This window comes from Sus scrofa, chromosome 3 (assembly GCF_054392235.1).
Source record: "Sus scrofa isolate SSC_HxYL_T2T_F1_AM1 chromosome 3, Sscrofa_HxYL_maternal_Yorkshire_Landrace_v2.0, whole genome shotgun sequence".
Classification (NCBI taxonomy): Eukaryota; Metazoa; Chordata; class Mammalia; order Artiodactyla; family Suidae; genus Sus; species Sus scrofa.
Window position 1 is genome coordinate 87,772,501 of NC_139385.1, and position 20,572 is coordinate 87,793,072.

The 20,572-nt window shown below is 43.7% G+C and overlaps 1 protein-coding gene across 6 annotated transcripts in view; it reads right to left on the reverse strand.

The window, feature by feature from the left end:
* Nucleotides 1-20,572, reverse strand: part of MEIS1 (Meis homeobox 1) — a 140,281-nt gene that overhangs the window by 115,143 nt on the left and 4,566 nt on the right. For all 6 annotated transcript variants that reach the window (XR_014839695.1, XR_014839694.1, XM_005662507.4 and 3 more), the window contains exons 3-6: nt 20,261-20,402; nt 19,645-19,695; nt 18,803-18,853; nt 17,197-17,343 (exon numbers count right to left, since the gene is read on the reverse strand). Coding sequence is in view for 4 of the 6 variants with exons in the window: in XM_005662507.4 (XP_005662564.2) it covers nt 17,197-17,343; nt 18,803-18,853; nt 19,645-19,695; nt 20,261-20,402 (391 nt within the window). In the remaining 2 variants the exon portion in view is untranslated. The remainder of the gene's footprint in view (nt 1-17,196; nt 17,344-18,802; nt 18,854-19,644; nt 19,696-20,260; nt 20,403-20,572) is intronic.

The window sequence follows — 20,572 nt, forward strand, 5'->3', positions numbered from 1 at the left end:
TGACCTACACCACAGTTCATGGCAGTGCTGGATCCTTAACCCACTGAGCAAGGCCAGGGATCAAACCTGCAACCTCATGGTTCCTAGTCAGATTCATTAACCACTGCGCCACGACAGGAACTCCTCTCTCATTTTTCATCTTAGTGAGTACTATTCTTGTTAAGGCCCTCTCTGCTTTAAAGAGTTGAGGTCAAATCACTCTCCAGCTTGATAAGAGTTCAATTTCACTAGAATACAAGCTCCATGAGGACAGGAACTGTTATTTGCTCACCCTTGCATTCCGCACGTTAAGCACAGTGCCCGACCCTCAGCTGGCACTCAGGAAATGTTAGTTGAATAAATAAACAACTAACTCCCTACTACCTGCAGAACACATTTTTGGGATCCTTAGCCTGGTATACAAAGCCCTCCAGAGTCTACCCCCATTCCTCCCCTTGTTCCTTCTGCTCCAGTATGTGCTTTGTGGCAGATAGGTTCAGCTTGTCCCTCTGGCCCCATCCTCATCCTTCTCCTCTGCCCAGAATGCCCTGCTCTGCTGTACCTGGCCCCTGATTACTTCCTACTTGCTAATTAAGTCACTTCTCAGATATCACCTCCCCCAGAAAGCCTTCCCTGATACACACACTCACACACACTTCCCCCAGGACAAGTGAGGCTCCCCTCCCAGAGCACTAAGAACACCTCATCCACACTTGTATCATTTTACTCTCACACTGGTTTTTGTTTGTTTGTTTTGTTTTTGTATTCTTTTCTTTTTAGGGCTGTGCCTGCAGTGTATGGAAGTTGCCGGGCTAGGTGTCATAGAAGAGCTGCAACTGCTGCCTACACCTCAGCCACTGGATATGCCACACTGGATGTGAGCCGAATCTGCAACCTACATGGCAGCTTGAGGCAATGTAGATTCTTAATCCACTAAGCGAGGCTGGGGATCAAACCTGCAATCTTGTGGAGACAACATCGGGTCCTTAACCTGCTTAGCCATATGGGAACTCTATACTCTCACACTGTTTTGTGCTGACTTGTTGAGCCTGTCTACAATTCTACACTATACATGTTCTGAAGGCCTGGACTATATCTTCTTCATCCTAATACCCTCTATCCCAGGAAAATGTACTACATTAGACACAAGTGTGGTTTTGAATTAATAAATGAATAACTTAAATGATTTAGAGGATCTCTGTTCAGTTGTCGCCTATACTGTTATCCCCTACACTAAACATCATAAAACATCTAAAAAAAACTTGTATAAATTTTTTTTTTTTTTTGGTCTTTTTGCCATTTCTAGGGCCGCTCCCGTGGCATATGGAGGTTCCCAGGCTAGGGACCAAATCAGAGCTGTAGCTGCCGGCCTACACCACAGCCACAGCAACGCAGGATCCAAGCCATGTCTGCAACCTACACCACAGCTCATGGCAACACTGGATCCTTAACCCGCTGAGCAAGGCCAGGGATCGAACCCACAACCTCACGGTTCTTAGTCGGATTCGTTAGCCACTTCACCACGATGGGAACTCTGTGACTTGTACAATTTAAAAACAACTCACATACTTGCATCCACACAAACGCACACCATCATAAAATGCATTAGTAATTTGTTGCAAGATAACACAGGCAAAAGAAAGTAAATTTGAAGCCAGACATATCCTAGTTTGAAATCTGCCTGCACCACTTACACAGTCTGAAGACAAGCCACAACCTCTCTAACTCTTAACACCCTAATCCGTAAATGAAGATTAAAAAAATACACCTCAAGCCAACATAGCATACATCAATTTCCAGGCATGCAGCAAGCATTCAATAAGTGGCACCTTCTACTGTTTTTTTTAATGTGACAATAACACAGTAACTCTAATTTAACAATAGGTTAACCTGGTCAACCCTGAAGTATCTACATACAGGTGTATTCAGTTGACAGCCTTTCTGCAAAGACTGGTTCACCCAAGCTGGCTTCGTGTATAACAGGGTATGCCTTGGGCTATCTCTCAGCTGAGGTGTGCTCAGAGAATACACAGTGATCTTATCTTCACCTTCAAATAACATGATTTTACAGGTGGTTTGCTTCTCCCCACCCCATCGAGTTTCATTTAGTACCTAATATTTCTAAATCACCTTACAGTATACAAGGCACTTTGACATATCTTTGCACTTGGTTTTTCATCACATCAGTATCAGGCCAGAAGCCTTTTTTTCAGACCGAAATACTGGGGTTTTTCCCTTCAAAATATCTACCGTAATCAATCCCATTTTAAAAGATGCCAAACATGAGAGTCTTGTGTTGTTGTTTTTTTTTTTTTTTTTTTTTTGTCTTTTAGGGCCACAGCCTCAGCATATGGAGGTTCCCAGGCCAGAGGTCCAATTGGAACTATAGCCACCGGCTGACGCCAGAGCCACAGCAACACTGTATCCAAGCCACGTCTGCGACCTACACCACAGCTCACAGCAATGCCGGATCCTTAACCTACTGAGCGAGGCCCAGGATCAAACCTGCATCCTCATGGATGCTAGTCGTGTTTGCTAACCGCTGAGCCACAACGGGAATTTCGAGTCTTGTGATCTTGACACCAAAGAGATCAGCTAGCAGGTCGGTATAAACTGATGAAATGATCAGTGTTCGACGTCTGAAGTTCAGTCTGCACCTACCAACAGGCAGCTTTCTCTTTGGGGAGGTCCATTTACTTTTTCAAACCACCAGGGTCTCTTTAGTAAATGATCTCTAGTGGCCTGAAAGAGCTGGCTCACTTCCAAAAGGGAAAAATCCAGTCTCCCCAGATCAAGGGCCTCCCAGCCCATGTGGGGAATGCACTAATGTGTGTGTGCACTTGCTCACATGTCCACAACTGCACACGTCCCGATGCACAGGCACATAGCAGACAGGCTTACCAAATGCCACCACCCCACACTGCCAGCATAGACACATCTAATTAGTCCCCCCTCCCTTAGACTTTTCACCTCTGTCTAAACAGTGCCTCTCAGGGTCCTCCTTCAAGGCACATAACTTCAGCAGATATGATTCTTTATGTATCTCTCAATCAAGGATGTATCTGAGGAAAAGATATCAGAGAGGCCTATCCACAGAGTGATAGGGACTAATGGAGTGCAATCACGCCTATGAAAGGGAGTACCTGTTACCTGTGTGCAGGCGAAGTTGAGAAACTAGAGATGCTGAGAATTTATTTCTGGGTATCTAAAGTCAGCTATGCTGAAACTCCTATCGGGAGATCTTGGTGGCGCCCGTTTGCAGCTGCTTGATAAGCACAACCTTTCTAACTCTGCCACCAAATTGCACCTCCAATTTGCTAGAGCTGGGGCAAAACCTGCTCCTCTCAAAGCCTACTGTCCAGCCTCAAATTCAGGTAATTGAAAAATTAAGTAAAATTCTTTATACAGATGTTCAAAAAAAAAAAAATCCCTGGAAATTATTAAGCAAAATTCATTTCATTTAACCATGACAATTTTGAGCAGGATTTTTTTTTTTTTTAACACAGTAAAACTGCCCCTTTCCCTTTCAAACTTTCAGATGTTTTTAAACCCCAGAAGCTCACAGATACATATCACAGCCTGCAAGCTGTGGATCCCAGCCACAGTGAAATATGCTTGGGACTGGTCTGGAGGTGAAAGCTTTTCTAGGTCCACACTCTGTCCTGCTGAAAGATGATAAAGTTCAGGAGGTGACTGCTGTGCTGACCGGTGTTGGGGGTGGGGGGCCGTCCCCGGGGGTGGCCTGCACACGCCTCCCCAGGGAGGCGGACTTTTTTTGAAAGGTTATCTCCTTCACACACTTCTTCTCCTTCCTCTCATTTCCTTCCCTGTCTCCGCCCCCGCAACCTGCCTTTGCCAAGTCGGCAGGCCCGCCAGGGTTCTTGTTGGGCCCCCCTTTTAATGCTGCGATAAAATGGGCTTATTACCCTCACTTAATAGAAGCCTGAGGGTAATTTTAGTGACTCAGGGCAGATGGTAAATTAGCGGTGAGACAATGGAAATCCAGCATCCTCTCTCAGGATCTGCGGCTCTCCCCGAGACACCCCACTTCCTCTTCTTACAGGTCCAGTCCCACCGTATTTACCATTGTGAACTTTTAATCTAGAAAGGCATCTCACGGACTCTCCAATCATTCTGTAGTGACAGTACTCAGGACATTGGTGCCAGCTGGTATCTCATACACACAAGGGTCTCTAATTCAGCATCAAATGAGGTGGCGTTCTAAAACCTTAACAACTCAGCAACTCTGAGGCATTGCTTTAAATCTATATACACATATATATGTGTATATATTTATGCACCCACATACATACACATACATACATGATTGTGCGATAGCAGGGGTGGGGAGTTTGTGGAAGCAGAGACAGCATCTGTTAAATTGAGTTCTAAATTTCCCAGTTCTCACGTCCCACAAATAAAACCTACAAAAATGATAATTTTTCAAACATTGAATCCTCTATCTCTGTGTAATGAGGCATGCAGAGAGGAGGAGAAGAATTTTTGTGCTTTTTTGCCTTTGGTGAAAATTCTCCAAGGAGTAATTTCATCTTTAAATGAAAAGTTTTGTATCAGGTGATTGTGTGAGCTCTAGGAATCACTGAAGCCTCAGGTTCAGACGTGGGGAGACGTACAAATGCACGTTCGTGTACCCAGAGGACCATACACCCGTCACGTGCATGAGGCGTAAGGCACAAGAATGTGGAAAGAACCCATTTTAGTGTTTTTAATTTCACTGTCATAAAATCCAAAGCAGCTAGGCAGTCGGATACATTTTGAAAATCTACTGGCCCTAAATATTTGGCCTATTCAATTCCTGCAAATATGCATTGCCTCACTCTTCTAATACTCCAGGCCGGGAGGCAGGATGCCTAGGAAGCTCAGACTCAGCACGAGGGTCGTTCCCTGAATGCTCCTTAAAGTCCTAAGTTTCCCACAGCCTGATATCTTTTAGGTCACAACTCTGACACCCGCAGGCCATTACTCATCTGCGGAGTTGAATTAATTCACCCAGGAAATTAAACATGAATCGACAACACTGAGGCACATGTCTAACACCACCCAAAACACTCCCAAAGCTTTCCTGATGAAATGCACACAGCACACATACACTCTGCCCAGTTTTTCAATGCCGAGAATCACCATCATGCCAACGCCATCCCATAAAGATCCGACTGTGGTCTCAGAAGACCATACAGATTCCTACACGGGGTAGGTACATTCAGACAATCACAAGGAAAACGAATCATTACCACCAAAAGGAAACTGCTACCAAGTGTGGACACCAGTTTTATCCAAATCTCAAAACCGGAAAGTAGATGGGTAACTTAGAAATGGCTGCAGTTCACTGCGTGTTCAAATTCTACTAAGCACTTTGTTATGGAGAACCAAAGAGAAGACAAAGCCTCCTTACCCTAGGAGTCTTCGTAAAAGTCTGTAATTTACGTTTCAATAACTGTTCCTTTTCCTATGCTATTCTATTCTGGCTGGCGTAGTATTAATAAAAATAAACTCCTATGTTAAATGGTTGACTCTCTACACGTCTATTCCTGAAATCCTACCTGTGAGCTATCATTTAGAGTTACATGTTAAAAACAAAATAGCCTCCAATCCAACTGCTACCATTGTATTTCCAAATATTTGTAACTGCATAATTCAAACCTTACTCCTCACTTCATTTATTTGCTGAGAACTTTCCGCTGCAATTTAGACGATTTTCTATTGTTGCTATCTAGAAGTGGCCAAAGAATCTGGACATTATATGCCGATATACCTGTGATAAAGTCCCTCTCATAAAAGTGCTTGCTTCCCAATGTTTTATTTTACATTTGCAATGCAGTATTCAGTGTTCCTCACTCTGCAAACAAATTAAGATAAAATAAACTCCAAAGTGTCTTATACATAACAACTTCAAACCACAAATTTTCTAGGCAACCATCCTAGCAAAAAGAACATCCAATAAGGCTGAAAACATTGTATCCTGAACACAAGTAGATACTGAGATCTTGTGAGCAGCTGGACCTCAGCCAGGGAGCATTTGCACAGAAATGTGGGGGGAAAGTACTTAGCACAAGATCGGCACATAACTGTCATTTGAAACTGAACCTAAAAACAAATCTGTAGTGATTCACTGTCCTATCTCGGCCACACATCAGAGTGGCCAGCCTCCTTTCACACTATGATGAAATCAGAATAATAGCCACCTTTCCTAACAGGGATTAAGACCGTATTTTCCCTAAACTCTGTGATTATATAACAGTTTATAAAATAACACCCCATTAACAACGACTCCACCTTCCCTCCCCAAATCAGATTTATGTTGTTGAAGGTTGGGCAGAAGACATGTAAGAAGATAAAATACTCCTTAAGGTACTGCTTAGGGTTTACTGTTTGAAATGCATTACGCGCATTCTTACTTAGTTCCCTCGGTAGCTCAGTAAAGTGGGTTCTCTACCCCCATGTTACAGATGGTGAGACTGAGGCTCCTGGAGGTGAAATGACGTAGCCCTCCCAGCAAAGCCTGCACTGTGTATTTAATTTATTGGGCCACTGCCGGCCTGGAAGGTCGTGTAACTTGAAGTGACCGTCGGCGCCCTTCACCACTCTTTCCAAGTGTTTCGGAGATGTTCTCTCTTCTACGTCTAAACGCTCAAACCAGAAAATCCACAACTGTGATGTGAGAAGGAAAAGAGACTTTTGGCAACACGCAGTCTTGTTTTGATCTACTACCTTACGGCGTCATACTTTGAGTAGAAGAATCATCAACATTTACCACTCATTTCCACTAACAATTAGCAACAGGCTATTTTCTAATTCTCCCCCACCCCGGCTTTTTTTGAGCACTGCCTGTTTTAATACTTTCAATCAAAATTTTATGTTCTAAGTGTCGTTCTTCCTCAAGGATTTTGGAAGCCGTGAGCCCTCTGCCAGTATTGAAATTTGGAAGTGGGATGTCCATTATTCCCTTTCCTTCTTTCTTTATCTTGGTAAAATCATCAGAGAGGCCTTTTCAAGGCATCTTGAAATTTCATTTGCTTCTGGTTCCTGGATTGGCTAAGTTCTCTGTATTTCAAAGCCTTTCACTGAGAGATCAACCAAAGCAACCAAGAATTCCAGAAGCAGGAGGCTGAGTATTATCATCAATGCAATTTTTAAGGAATTCCAGTTAATCAGAATGCCACTCTTCCCCCATACTCAAGGCTATTATTCTGGAGGCTATTCCTATTATTTTAACAGTTACAGCATATTTGGGGTATTAAAAGTATACTACCAGTGAAGAAAAGCCCCATAATTGATTTGTTAATGTTTTATTCTCCTCTTTTTCTATTGGCATGTTCTTTACATGCCCTCAATAAATATTAAACACTCAAACAACTCTCTCTCTTAGGGTGGCAAGCAAACCTTTAGAATGTCGAAACAGTAGAGTGAAGAACAATGCACCTAATTGAAATGGCAGGGTAATTTGGAAAATAAAATTGAGTTGCTGCAAATCCCAAATTCCAGAATAAAAATGTTTATACTCACTCAAATGCAGATTGTTACTGGCTTTGAATAATTATAAGAACAAAAAAATACTTGAACACCAACAATACACTTGATATGCATAGAACAAGCACAGTCTACACGTCTCTATTATTTTGTGCAAGGAAGTGCAGGGCACATGAGCCTGATATTTTTCTTGGTGATTTTGTTTTGAATACAGCTTGTAAAATGCCTGGATATGGTGAAAAAATAGGCCACGTCACCGAATAGATGGCCGGTGTTAAAAATGTCTTGGACAAGATTCTTTGGAAAATTGTAAACATATTAAGCAAGGGACAGAAAAGCCTGCTGAAAGAAAGGAAAGGGTTAAATGATTCTCCTACTCAATATCTTACTTGCTCCCCCCAAACATGTTAATTTATCAGCAAGATCAACTCAAAATGTAAAACTCCTGATTCTCTTTGGCAGAAGCTAGAGCCAAGAAAACGATGACAATTAAAATGAAAGTGGAGAACTGCATTTGCACCTGGAATTATGAAATGCTAGCACGCAAGGACGCTATAAGAGATGATATTTATCTCTACACTAGGGATAATCTTATTATCTACCAAGGGCTATGCCACTCTTGGCAGACATGCCACCCATATCTTGCAAAGATAAATTCCATATGCTCCGTAGCGTTATAGCATATTTCCCATAAATAATGTATACAGTAGACTGTAAATAAATAATACATTTATCTGAACTGTTCAAGAGTGAAGGGCAGGGTGGTTACTCGTGAGACTGAGTCTCTTAGGAATGAACAATTTCAAATAAAAGTCAGATCCAATGGTGAGTTAGCACAAAGTTCTTACATTAAAATATTCTGAACCAGGAAGGCAGGGGGCTGTTTAAAACAACTCCAGCTCTGGTAGCAAACTTCAAGTACATGTTCCTACTAAATGCAAAATGCCCCCAATTTAATGTTACTGCTAAAGTTTCTATTCTGATTGTAGCATCATAGCTAATAGCAAGTTACCTATTTGCTGCAATTCTTAACTCTCTCTGAACACTATTGTATCTTTTGAGCAATGAAATAACTAGATTTCAAATGTCATGTATGAGTTTTTGTCCATGATGAACACATTGGATTGTTTTTTGTGTGAATACTTTCAACACGGCGGTGAAGAGAAAGGAAGGCTACAAAAAAAATTTTTTTTTTTTTCAAAAAGAAACTCATGTGCATGAGTTAGTTTGCTAAGACTTTACAGTAAAAATTGTTAGTCCCCACCCCCAAAATATCTCCCTATGGAAGCCCTGTAGACACACAAACTATTTCCATTTCTCGTAAAGAGAAGTACGCCTTTAGAACCTCAGACATTGTAGACTATTTAGTATGAAATTAAGTTTTCAGATCACTAAGGAATAGTCTCTGAATAACAGAAATCACTATAGGTCACAATTAATTATAGCTTCTCTAGCAAATTAGGTTAACATTCAAGAACACATCCAATAGTTATGGAGACATTTAAGAGGAGTTTTATTGTCAAAGAAATTCTTATTCATTCAGCATCTAATATTTTTAAAAGAAAAGAGACAAGCCTTTTATACAAGTTGGGATGGGATGAGAAAACTCTGGGTTTACATCAAATTGCTCCCGTCATTGTCCTTTTGATGACTATGTTAGTTTCATTATAAACTTCATTTTCTAGAGTTTCATAATAGTCATAAACACACTTGACTTTAAAGAGTTTCTATGGGACATCATGTGAATGCAAATGCAGAAGAAAATGCAAATCACGGAGGTCTGGGACCAAATATGGACTGTGAGTTAAGAATCTAGTCACTGAAAACAAACATTTAGGCCTTAAGAGGAAGAACACAAAAGAAGCTGATATGAATCTTTATATCAAGTATTCACAGCCCTAGGGAAGGCAAACAAGAATAAGAGTTTTCAGTTTTTCACCTAATTGTAAAGCACGGGTTGGGAATATTTGATGACTTTGGTTTCTATTCACTCCGGTTCTAAAGTAAGTAACTTTTTTTTATCTTTTCAGGAAAATCAACCCACTTGCGGATAATAACCCACAAGGTACCCAAATAGGGAAATGAAACCTAGCAAACAAGTTCAAGTCTCAGGCATAGGAGGCTTGCCAATCAGTGGGAAAGAGGTGATCAGAAAAAGAAAGAGCTATAGCTCTGTCTTCCCAAATAACCCACAACCCAGATATTTACGACTAATGAATAATAAGCATGTGCTGTAAAGCATCAGGAAAAAAATCAACTGAAATGGGAATTGATCAGCAACCATGAATTCTAAGTTAGCATATGTTGTCGAAGGTAATTCTAACACCACTCAAAATGTTAATTATTTACTTAATACCATCTTCTAAACAAGTTATAAATATGTATGACAAATCCACTGTAAAACTGAAGACTTGGTATTATGTCAAAATGAAGAAAACGAAGCCTATGACATGTTGCTTAAACTTGTTAAACTCATAAAAAGTTGCAATGGTTTTTAAAGTATTACTTAGTAAAGGTATTAACAGTAACAGCATTTCCTTTCTGTGGAAAAATGTGATTTCATTTATGTTTTTGAAAGAACCATAACATCTCACGTTTAAGTTCTTTACCTCATGATGATAAATCCAGTTAATTGTAAATGGAGTCATGAAGACTATCAAGGGAAGAATCATTTGTCGAAAGATATTTTTGAGGATTGTAAATAATGTAAAATTTATTTTCACAACTTATTTATCCGGCTTTAGCTTATGCCATATAGAGTGGTGCATGGAAAAGCCAGAGTATGGTTATTGCATGTCTTAAAGAGAATTAATGACCTAGTTCTGGCTATAATTTGTATTTAACTGTATATACTCATGATACCAATAAACAACAGGTGTATAATTCAATAAATGGACAAATAAGCTTTTTTTCAATGGAGAATAAACTCTTTATGGTATGTTTTAGTCAATTTTAGGAATGCTGAACCAAGAAGTCCAGAAATATAAAATAATTTCAAAAGATTTGCACTCTCGTATTTTCCTTTAAAGAGAACGTATTCCCAAGATTAAGAAATGCTATTTGGAAAAAGTGTTCAGAGAGAGTGTAGCAAAGTGTTGCCAATTGCTTTAATTCTGCACACATGAATGCATTAAATTGATTGAAATTGGATTCTACTGACAAATATTTAAATGAGTATATTCTCGCTTATTTCACATGGTATCTTTTATACCATTTATTAAAATGTCACATTCAGACGTGTGGGAAATCCAGCAACTGCCCGATATAGGTCTGTTTTCTGGAGAGCTGTGTAAGACTCCAAAAAGCTTTCCCAATTCCCATAATGCTGAGGTCATGGGATGTTAAATTAAGGATAGAGGGATTCTTTTTATCTTCTACCCGACATACACATACTCAGCTGCTTTAATTTTTCAAAACTGATTCTATACACGTGAGGTTTATTCACAGATCTTAAGAACAGTAAAACGGCCAAACATTAATTGGATCCCCAAGGCCAAATTTTGGAATTATTATCTAAATTCAAATTGGGAGACTGGAGTGTATATGTAAGACCCTAACTTTTTCAAAAAAGTACCACATCCTGAGGTTTCCTGCTGAAAAAGAACACCAAGTCCTACGTGATTTACAGCGGTGTCGTTTTCCTTGGGATTTTGAGAAATTTAGGCCTAACTTTTGCACAACTGTCAGATACACTGTGTCACATATATTCTATTTTTATTTCTTTATTTGTAAAAGAACACTTTCCCATAGTTGTGGTGTCATTTTAAAATACCAAATTAGTTTTTTGCACTCAGGAGAAATGGTAAAAAAAAAAAAAAAAAAAAAAAAAGTCTGTTGTGATTATAACATCAACTCAAGTGCTACTTTGATACAGATATGACAGATATCATAATCCCAAAAAGGCCATGGAAAAATGCTACAGTTGCAAACATTTAAGACTGTGCAACAAAAATGACTGAGAATGGGATCAGTTTACTATCCTTCAACTATTTCTCTGACAGTCGAGTCAAATAATGGTGAATTATGGACCTTCTTACAGGAAGTCTTATTTCGTGTTCATTTTTTGATCATTACCCTGCTAGTCCCTATAGGAATTTGGCTGTATGCCGACTTTTCTTTAAAAGTTTCTGTATATATACTCAGGTTGTGTTTGATGATGAAATAATCATTTATTAAAACTTAAGCATTTCACATTGGTTTGACATATTTACATTTCATAAGAAAATATTGCTATTGCAATGGCAAGCATAGCATTACCAATACGAAAATACTTCATTTGAATTCATTTGACAGCATTTTCATTTATAAGTGTCCTAAGACAAACTTGTAATGCATTCTTCAGTTTCTCCAACTCCACCTGCGAGGGAAGGTAAGCTAGTTTTATAACAGGAGGCCCCCATGGTAATACTTCAGCCTATCTGCGTGGCCTTTAAAAACCTACGTTTCTACCATGGGACCACAAATAGTCTTTGTTTTGTAAAGTATGGAGTTTTACTGCATAATTTTCCATCCGTCACCCGGCAACAGCTGTGTTTTAAATCTTTCGGACTATGACAAACATTTTAACATTTAAACATACGAGTGTTTGAAAACATAATGATTTAAAATCTGTTTATTTTCAAAGTTGGGCAATTATAGCATGATATTTCAGTTACTTTTTTGAAAGAAGGGCCCGTATTTTAATGCTTTTTTTTTCTTCCTCCTCCTTTCCTACTATTTAAGCTTCTCCATGTTTTCTAAGAAACGTCTCTAAGTTAGTACCAAATAGCAAGAATCCACACAGCCACTCTCTATATTTCCAAATCATGAGCAATGGAGTGGTTCTGGTGGGAGAGGAATTGCTATTTGAGTGACCTATTGCCATAGAGCTAGTTAAATCACTGAAGAATAGTTACAGTTATGGGGCTTTACTTTGTACAAAGTAGCATTAGTATCACTGCTTTCCATTAACCACAGAACTTTCACTGGGGACTTCCAGTGTGTGTGGGGGGGAGACTAGGAAAGAGGAATAACTATTGTAATATTAGCATTTAGACTTTGAGGCATTGAACAGTATAATTGATCTCAATCTATCAGCATATAATCTGTACTTCTTTATTTTCTCAAATGGTTTTGGAGTGCTCCTAATAAGAATCAATCCATCCCTACTCTGACATGCACACACAAATACACACAGAAAGCCAATGAGAAAACAACAATAAAAACACACCTGCTAAACAACTACCTCTGAAATGAAAGAATACTAAGCAATAAAGGGCCTAGACGGAACATCCCAATTAGCCACTATAGTGACAAGCAGTCAACACCTTATTATTTAATCATTAAAGAGCATCTTGCCATAATTTCCCTTTGACGTACTTCAAAAAGGAATTAAGAGTACCCCACATGACCCACAACAACCATTAAAAGTCAAGTTAGATCATTCTAGGACCCCCACACGTGCAAGGCCTATGGACTGAGAGATTCCAGGATTCCGTCATTAAGTAAGACCTACAAAGTATTAACAACTTAAATAAGACGTGTCCATGTAAAAGCATTTAGAAATAAACTACCTGACAAAGGACCATTTTCCTATCCCTTGCTGTTTGTGTCCAGTTTTCTTACTGGATGAAAATGAATCGCTTGCATTCCTAGTATTGGTAAATATCTCATGGCCTCATCTATGTTTCTTTTGAAAGCAGCAACTCCTTTAGGCCTCCCCATCCCTTAGTAACACCTCCCCAAAAGAGAAAGCTTACATCTTCCTTGGGGACATCACCCTCCACTTTGCAGAAAGGTGGGGGTGGGGGGCTGTTTCAACCAAGTCCAAGTTCAGTTTTAAAAATTTTTATCTCAAACTATGCTTTAGAAACAACATTGCCAACTTCAAATGAAACACCCGCCACCTGGGTTCCCTGGCCCACTGGGGAACCAAAGTGCACTGGTCCAGGGTTGCCCCCAGATCCCGGAGGCCCGGAAGCCTTGTGCTCTCCAGCCTGGGCTGTGCAGCCCCAGCGGCTGTACCCCCTCCCCAGGGAGCTCAGCAGCACTTGGCATTTAACCTGCCTGGTGAGCGTGGCTTTCTGGTTCCACCTCCGAGAGCCACATTACTTCTCCCCAGATGTCAGAGACAAATCTGGATTAACGTGCAACAGGACGCCCTGTGCAGCCCGCCAGCCCTCGCCCAGAAGCTGTTAAATGCAGATTCAGCCGAGGAACCCCCGGAGACCTGCTGTTGAATAAAAACTGTAAACCAAAGGGACAGTTTCTTTGCCTCCCACTGCTTGTGGGAGAACCCAGATTGGCGCCCAGGCACAGGCTCGGCTGGTCCTGCTCTCTGCGAGCAGGCCTGGCCACCTCAGGTGGCGGCCTGCGGGGCCGAGGACTCTTAAACCTCTCTCGACCCGGTTCTTGAAGTGGAAAATGCTTCTATTTCATGAGTGGCGAGCAACAGACAGTCCTGGGAAGGAGGGCTTCATTCGACAGCTCCTTCCCAGAGCGCAGCCTAAAAATCTAGCGTCTGGGCAGCGAGATTCTTCCCCTCCTAATCCCTCTTGGCTCCCCGATTTCACTCTGGATCCCCCAAACTCACGCCCCGCCTCCCCTCGCCCAGCGTCCCTGCCCACCGCCTACCAGGCTCATCCCAGACCTCGACGCCTCGCAGCCGGCCCTCGCCCCCCGCCGAGGCTCGGAAGCCCTTGGTGCCCCTTGCTGCCCCCAGGCTCTGGAGGACGGGAGCGTCCGCGACGGGCGGGGAGCGTGGCGGTCGGGAGAGGGCGCCAGGGAGGCCTGCGCCCGCTGTAGGTAACTCTCCGGCCTGGGACCTCGGGGTCTGGGAGTGAGAAAGGGGAGGATATTGTTGCGGGGTGAGGGGAAGCGGGATTACCGCTTCACCGGGCGTCTTAATCTGATAAGAAAAACAAAACACCAAACCAACAACACTACAAGGCCCAACCGATTTCTGCCGATTTGGCCCTCCGGGAAACCGGCTGGTAGCAAAGTCGTCGATCCCAGGTCCCCGCGCGGGGGGCAGCCTTGGTGCCCCTCGAGGAAAAAAATAAACTAAAATAAACCGTGCCGCCAGCAGGCCCTAGAGACAGAGGGGTTAATGAGCTAACGAGGCCCCGCGCTCGCCCCACACCTGAAGCGTCCAGTCCCGCAGTGCACCCTCTGCTGGGGCTCAAACTGGCTGGGCCGCATTCGCAGACAGGTGGCGAGGCCCGCCTTTCCGCGGCCCGGCCTCCAGGGCGCCGCACTAGGGGTCCAGCGCCCCTGGGGACTGGAGAGCACTGGTGCCCACGGGGCGGCCCCGGTGCCTCGTCCCACGGTCCCCGCCTCCCAGGACAGGGGACTCCTCCCCGGGCCGAAGCACAGTTCTGCGTGCCCCCCACGCTCTGCGCTCTCCTCTCCAAAGGGAGCCCGGCCGACCCAGCTCTTGGCCACCAGGAAGCAGACAATTCCAAAGCACAAACTTGGGTTTGCTGCCCTGGGACCAACGGAGACCTCGGTGAGCCCAAAGGGTCACGCGAGCGCGCCCACGCGCACAGGCCAAACGTGCCACGAGCTCAGCCCCAGCTGCGAAGCCCACTCGTAAGCGGCGGGGGCGGGACGCACGCTGCTCGTTGTATACGTGAGCGAGGCGAATAAAACGCGAATTTTTACCCAGGACCACTACCTACCAATCTGCATATCTCAAATAAAGGTAATTGAGTAACAAAAGTTCACCGAAGGAGTAGGGGGAGAACTCAGCGATGTTTTATCAATTTTGTATCCCCCCCCAAAAAAAACACCCATAACTCTGGTCCTTTATCTTTGACTTTAATAAAATAATGATTCGTTGAGAAAATGGGGTATAAATCTTCATTTTGGAGGCAATTAAAGTGTTGATTTCATTCATGCCCCTAAGCGATTCTTGTAATTTGCTCAAATAGCTTTATGTACCCAGCACTCTGGAGCTCTTAGAATCCCATTTTCTAGTTAGGCTTGTTGGATTACAATTTTTATTCAAAAGCAGCTACCCGAGGGTTCCTCAGCGGAATCTGCATTCAACAGCTCTGGGGCAAAGGCTGGCGGCCTAAACCAGGCGGGAGGCCGGGCGGCCCGCGGGGTTGAGACCGGGAACCGGCTGCGGGGTTTCCCACCTCGGCGGGGCCACGCCGGGATTGCGCAGACAGCCTGTTCGGTGCACCCGTCTACACTGCCGAAAGTTTGCAACTCGCCAAATAGTAGGAAGGACCGGGAGCGTAGGCGCTTTTAAAGCTCAGCTTTGCCTGCCCTCCACCCTCAGTGGGGAAAAAGAAAGGAGGAATTCTGCCTCCGCCGCGGGGTGACCCAGAGAAATCCAAGCTGCGGGTTTATTTTAAGGGGGCGAGGTGGAGAGAAGCAAACTTTCAGATGACACCAAGACCGAGGGGTTGAGCACTCCGGCAAGGACTCAACAAGACAGCGGCTGGCCAACCGTGATCATGGCAGAGCTTGCAAAGGAAAACTCTGTATGACTGGCTGTCCTTTGGCTTAACAAAGGCCGGCTGATCTCTCCCCCAAGACAGGACTCACGTGCCAAGTCAGAAAGAGAAACAACTCTCTGGGCCTTCACTTATAGGTGGAGAGGCGCAGGCCGGGCCCGCCACCCTAATCTCTAGACGCAATGCTACAATTCACAACCGAGAGCTGTCCTGAGCCCTATTTCATCTCACCCACTCCTCACGTTTTCACTTTCAGTGCATTTTTGCAACTCCTTTGGACCAATCCGGAGATACAAGAGATAGGAGAGAGAGAGAGAAGATAGGAGAGAGAGAGAGGCTGGAAGCAAACAGTGGTGTTGGGGTGAGAGAGAGAGAAATCCCCCCAGCAACTCCAAATAAAAGTCGTCCCCACTTAGCAACGCAGCGGAAGAAGCGCCTGGAGGGAGGATGCGAGAGAGGAGGGGGCCAAGCAAGCCGAGGCCGGCAGCTGAGAGCAGGGCGGCGGGAGGTCCCCCACCCACCACACTGAGGGAGTCGCCGGGTGCCCCTGACGCTGACACTTCCAAAAGCTGCCAACCCAGAGGGTCCAGAGCACGTACCAGCTGGAGGATGAGTGGAAAGGAGGAGGAGAAACGTCCATATTTATCTGTTTTTGTAACCTCGGCCTGGTCTTATTTTTTCTGTTAAGTACAATAAAATGGGCGAGCTTGCAGCGAGCACTGCACAAAGCAATGTTCAGTGAGGTCTAGAAGCGTTCGGCCGAGGAAAACTGACAAGACAGGCTAATGAACCGTATAGACAGGGAGAAAATAGCCAGCATTTGCTAGATTTCAAACCCTCCCTGTCTCTCTTAGACCACCTATCTTGGGTTTATTCCTAATAAAATAAGAAATAAGCAGATCCTACACTTTTCTTTTCTTCGAGATAGAAGGGGGGAAAATGCTCCAGAACAAAGCCCTACAATCACAGGCGGTCACTGGCAGTTAACACTCCCATTATTATAGAGGGTAAATAAAATAAAGACAAAAATTAAAAGCGACAAGAAACAGGTCAAGTTTGCAGGCAAAGCTTTTACAAGCTCATCTCTCCAGGTCGAATCCCAGAGCTAGCCTTAATGAAGCAATAATAGCCACATTATTCAAAAATTTTCATTTCGATGGAAATGTATCTAAAAGGGACTTAATCATATGCAAATAATAAAAGGAGGTGCTAGTGACCCGGCAAGCAATATGCATACAGATTTTTTTTTTTTTTCCCAGGGATGTTGAAATTGAAAAGCACATACCTGGTCGGTTAGATTTGCTGATCTTGTTATATCTTCACTGTCTGATTTTGATCCTCCTTCTCTATCGTCTATCACCAAATCGATAGGCATTTTCCCTTTCAAACAGCTAATATACCGGTGGCAGAAATTGTCACATAATTCGTGTACCTACATTATGAAAGAAATAAAAAAATGGAAATATAATCAGGAGTTCATAAATGACAATGACAAGTGCAATCCACCCCCCTTGTGAGATCCAAACTTCCAAATAGGGGAAACACAGGGCAATTGTCCTCCAGAGACCCCCAGACGCATCCAGAATTAGGAATAACTTTCTTTTCTTGCAAAATAGAGATATCCCAGAAAATTGACAGTGACAAGATGATTCACAGGCTACAACATATTCAACACCCGTGTTAAATTCATCTGCTCCTGGGGCTGTGGCCATTAGAGAGGTGACCTGTGTGGGTGACGTTTAAGGTAAACTATTTAATTTTGTCCAGTTACTTTATCATAAATCCTTTTCCAACATGTATAAGAAAAAATTACATATATATACACACATATATGTGTATGTGTGTGCATGTGTGTGTGTGTGTGTGTATCCAAAGGACCAATACTGTGTTGTTATAGGAGATATATAGATAGATACAGATATAGATATAGATATTTGATAGCCTAAATCCCTATAACATTTGTAATTAGGGTTTTTAATCCATAAGAAGCATATTTTGGGATGCTGCCTTAAAAAGAAAAGATTGATATGGGGAGAAAAGACCTATGGCCACACAAAAAAAGGTATCAAATTGATTAATTGTTTTAAACAAAGGAAAAAGAATGCTTCAAAATATGTAGGTTTAAGTGGAGCAGTCTTCTACCAGACCCAGGCAGCACTGACATGCAAAAATTCACAAGAAACCCCAGTGTGCTTGCAATTTAATGTTAGTTTGAATTACAATGCATTAAGTTTTTATTGCTGAGATTTATAGAACAAGCTAGCAAAATCACGTTATCCCACACCCTTTCTTGAGTGTCAAGGTGGGGTGTGTGCAGGATTCCCAGATTCAAGAAATTGACACAACTATCAACTCTGCTTTGTCTCTGCAAAAGGTTTAAAGTGCCTCCCCCACCACCTCCTCCAGACTCCCTGCCCGCCCCTCCTCCTCCCGCTCTGCCTCTCCTCCCTGTCTGACCTGCCGCTGCTCTCAGACTGTCTTCCAGAAACTCGCTAAAACTAAACAAAACTTTTCTGCCCCTCAGAGGTAACAAGGAAGAGGAGGAAGAGGAAGAGAAGAGACCACAGAGGTATAACCTCTGAAGCAAACTCACAACAGCATTCTAAACATCAAAGGGGACACATAGAATTGCAACTATTTATACAAAGCCAGCAAGGTATTAAGAATGAATACAAGGCTAGGGCGCTTGTGATCCCGGTTTTAGTGGCTGAAATTGTAATTAAACTGCAAAGAGAAATGGACTCTAAGATTGGCCTTGACACTAATTACCAGAAAGAAAGACATTTATGCAAATGTCTCCGAAGGCAGAACTTCAGCCATTCTGAACCCTCCCCCCCTCTGTGTGTTTGGGGGTATGGGGGAGCAAAAGGAGAAAGAGCTAGAGAAATTACCTTCTCTAATTCCAACAGATGAAACCTTAATACTTGTATGGCTTGAATCATCTGCAAAGATACAAAAAGTATGAGCGCCCCATTCCTAGTTTGCAGAAAATTGGCTGTCACAGTTCTACCATCTCCATCTCCCCTCCCCCAAGTAAATAGAGTTATTTTGATTTACGGCAATAACACTAAAACTTAACAGCAGCGACCGGGTACCATCTAGAGGTTTATATTTCTTAGGGAGAAAAAAATAGCTAAAACAACAACCAGGCATCTAAGTGGGGATCATAAACACTCTCCTCCCCCTTGGCTCCCTCCTTTCTCAGCCCCCCTGCCCCTACCCCATCCCCAGAGGGCCGCATCCCTCGACTAGGTATTTCCTTGGAAGGAGTGCCCGGAAAATAGTCCCTATAGTCCCCAAACTGTGGCTTTTCACTCTGCAAACTTTCTGCCGCCTTCCGCACACCTTTCAGACAAACTGGAGGTTTGGGGGCTCTGGCCCGGGTCGCTGCCCTCGTGACGCGACTTTGAGGGCTGGGAAGTTCGCAAAGTTTAAGCACACACGCTGACAGGCCCCGAGATAAATCCCCGCGCTGATTAGAGCCGCGCTGCCCGGCTGTCATAAAAAACAAAAGCTCGCATTTCCCCGCGCCGGATCGCCCGGCCCCTCTGGAACTGAATTTCTTTCCTTGGGACCCTGTCCCGGACCACTTGCCCAGGGATGGAAACCTTTGCAGCCCACTTGCAGCTCTGGGAAGACCCGTCTAGGAAACCCCAGGGTTCTCAAAGCAAAGCTTGGGGGGAGGGGGAGTTGGGGGGGGATGGGGGAAGGGGAGGAAGGGGTCCGCTCTTACCAAGTTATCCAGTTCTGGATTAGAAGAAAATAGAGGTTTTTCTGCGCGAATCTAAATACAAGTGAGAAGGAGAAGGGAGAGGGAGGGGAGGGTGGGGGGAAAGAAAGAAACATTTGAAATCTGGTGGCCTTCCTAGTTTCTTGCCTCATTACACTGTCGGGGGCAGGAGGTAACCTCCGGGAGAGACTCGGTGACACCGAGTTCGTCCCGTGCAGAAACCCTTCAATGAGAGTCAAATAAGCCGAAAACAAGCCCAGAGCTCAGGGTGACTTCTCCCAGCAACTGTGCTTCTAAGAGACCGCTGCCCAGCGCGCCAAGTCCAAGGCAGCTCCTGCGCGTGGGCTTTGGGGTTAACATTTTACAGAGTGAGCTTTCTGCCTCGGGTTAGGGAGCGGGCGTGGGTAAGAATTGGGGTGATTTTCAGGCGTCCGCACACAGATATTCATTGAGGAGGAAAAGCTCAGGGAAGATGTAACAGGCCTGGCTTAGGGCGGACTGCTCGCTGGTTACTTTTGAAAACGTGCTGGGTGAGGGGAGAGAGGATTTTTGTCCCCCTTTTTTCTTTCTTTCTTTCTTTTTCTTTCTTTTTTTACTTTGAAACAATGATTTTGCTGACCTGTTTGGCGAACACGGCTATATCTTCATTGAATGACTCTGACGAACAGACGTCCCCGCCCGCCACCCCCGGCTCACGGGGGGTACAAGTAGCTAATTCACATTTCTCAAAAATCAGTGCTAAGAGAGGGAAGAGGGGGTGTCTGCAAGAAAATACAACAGTCACAAACAACACAATGGTTAGTCCCACAGCAGTGAAAAAAGGCGCCCAAGAAAAACAGTCGGAGGAGCTCAAGGCAAGGACCCCCTCCCTGACTTTGTCATCGGCTTGCTCCCCTTTCTCTCTCCCCCCGCCCACCCCCAAGTGACTGAT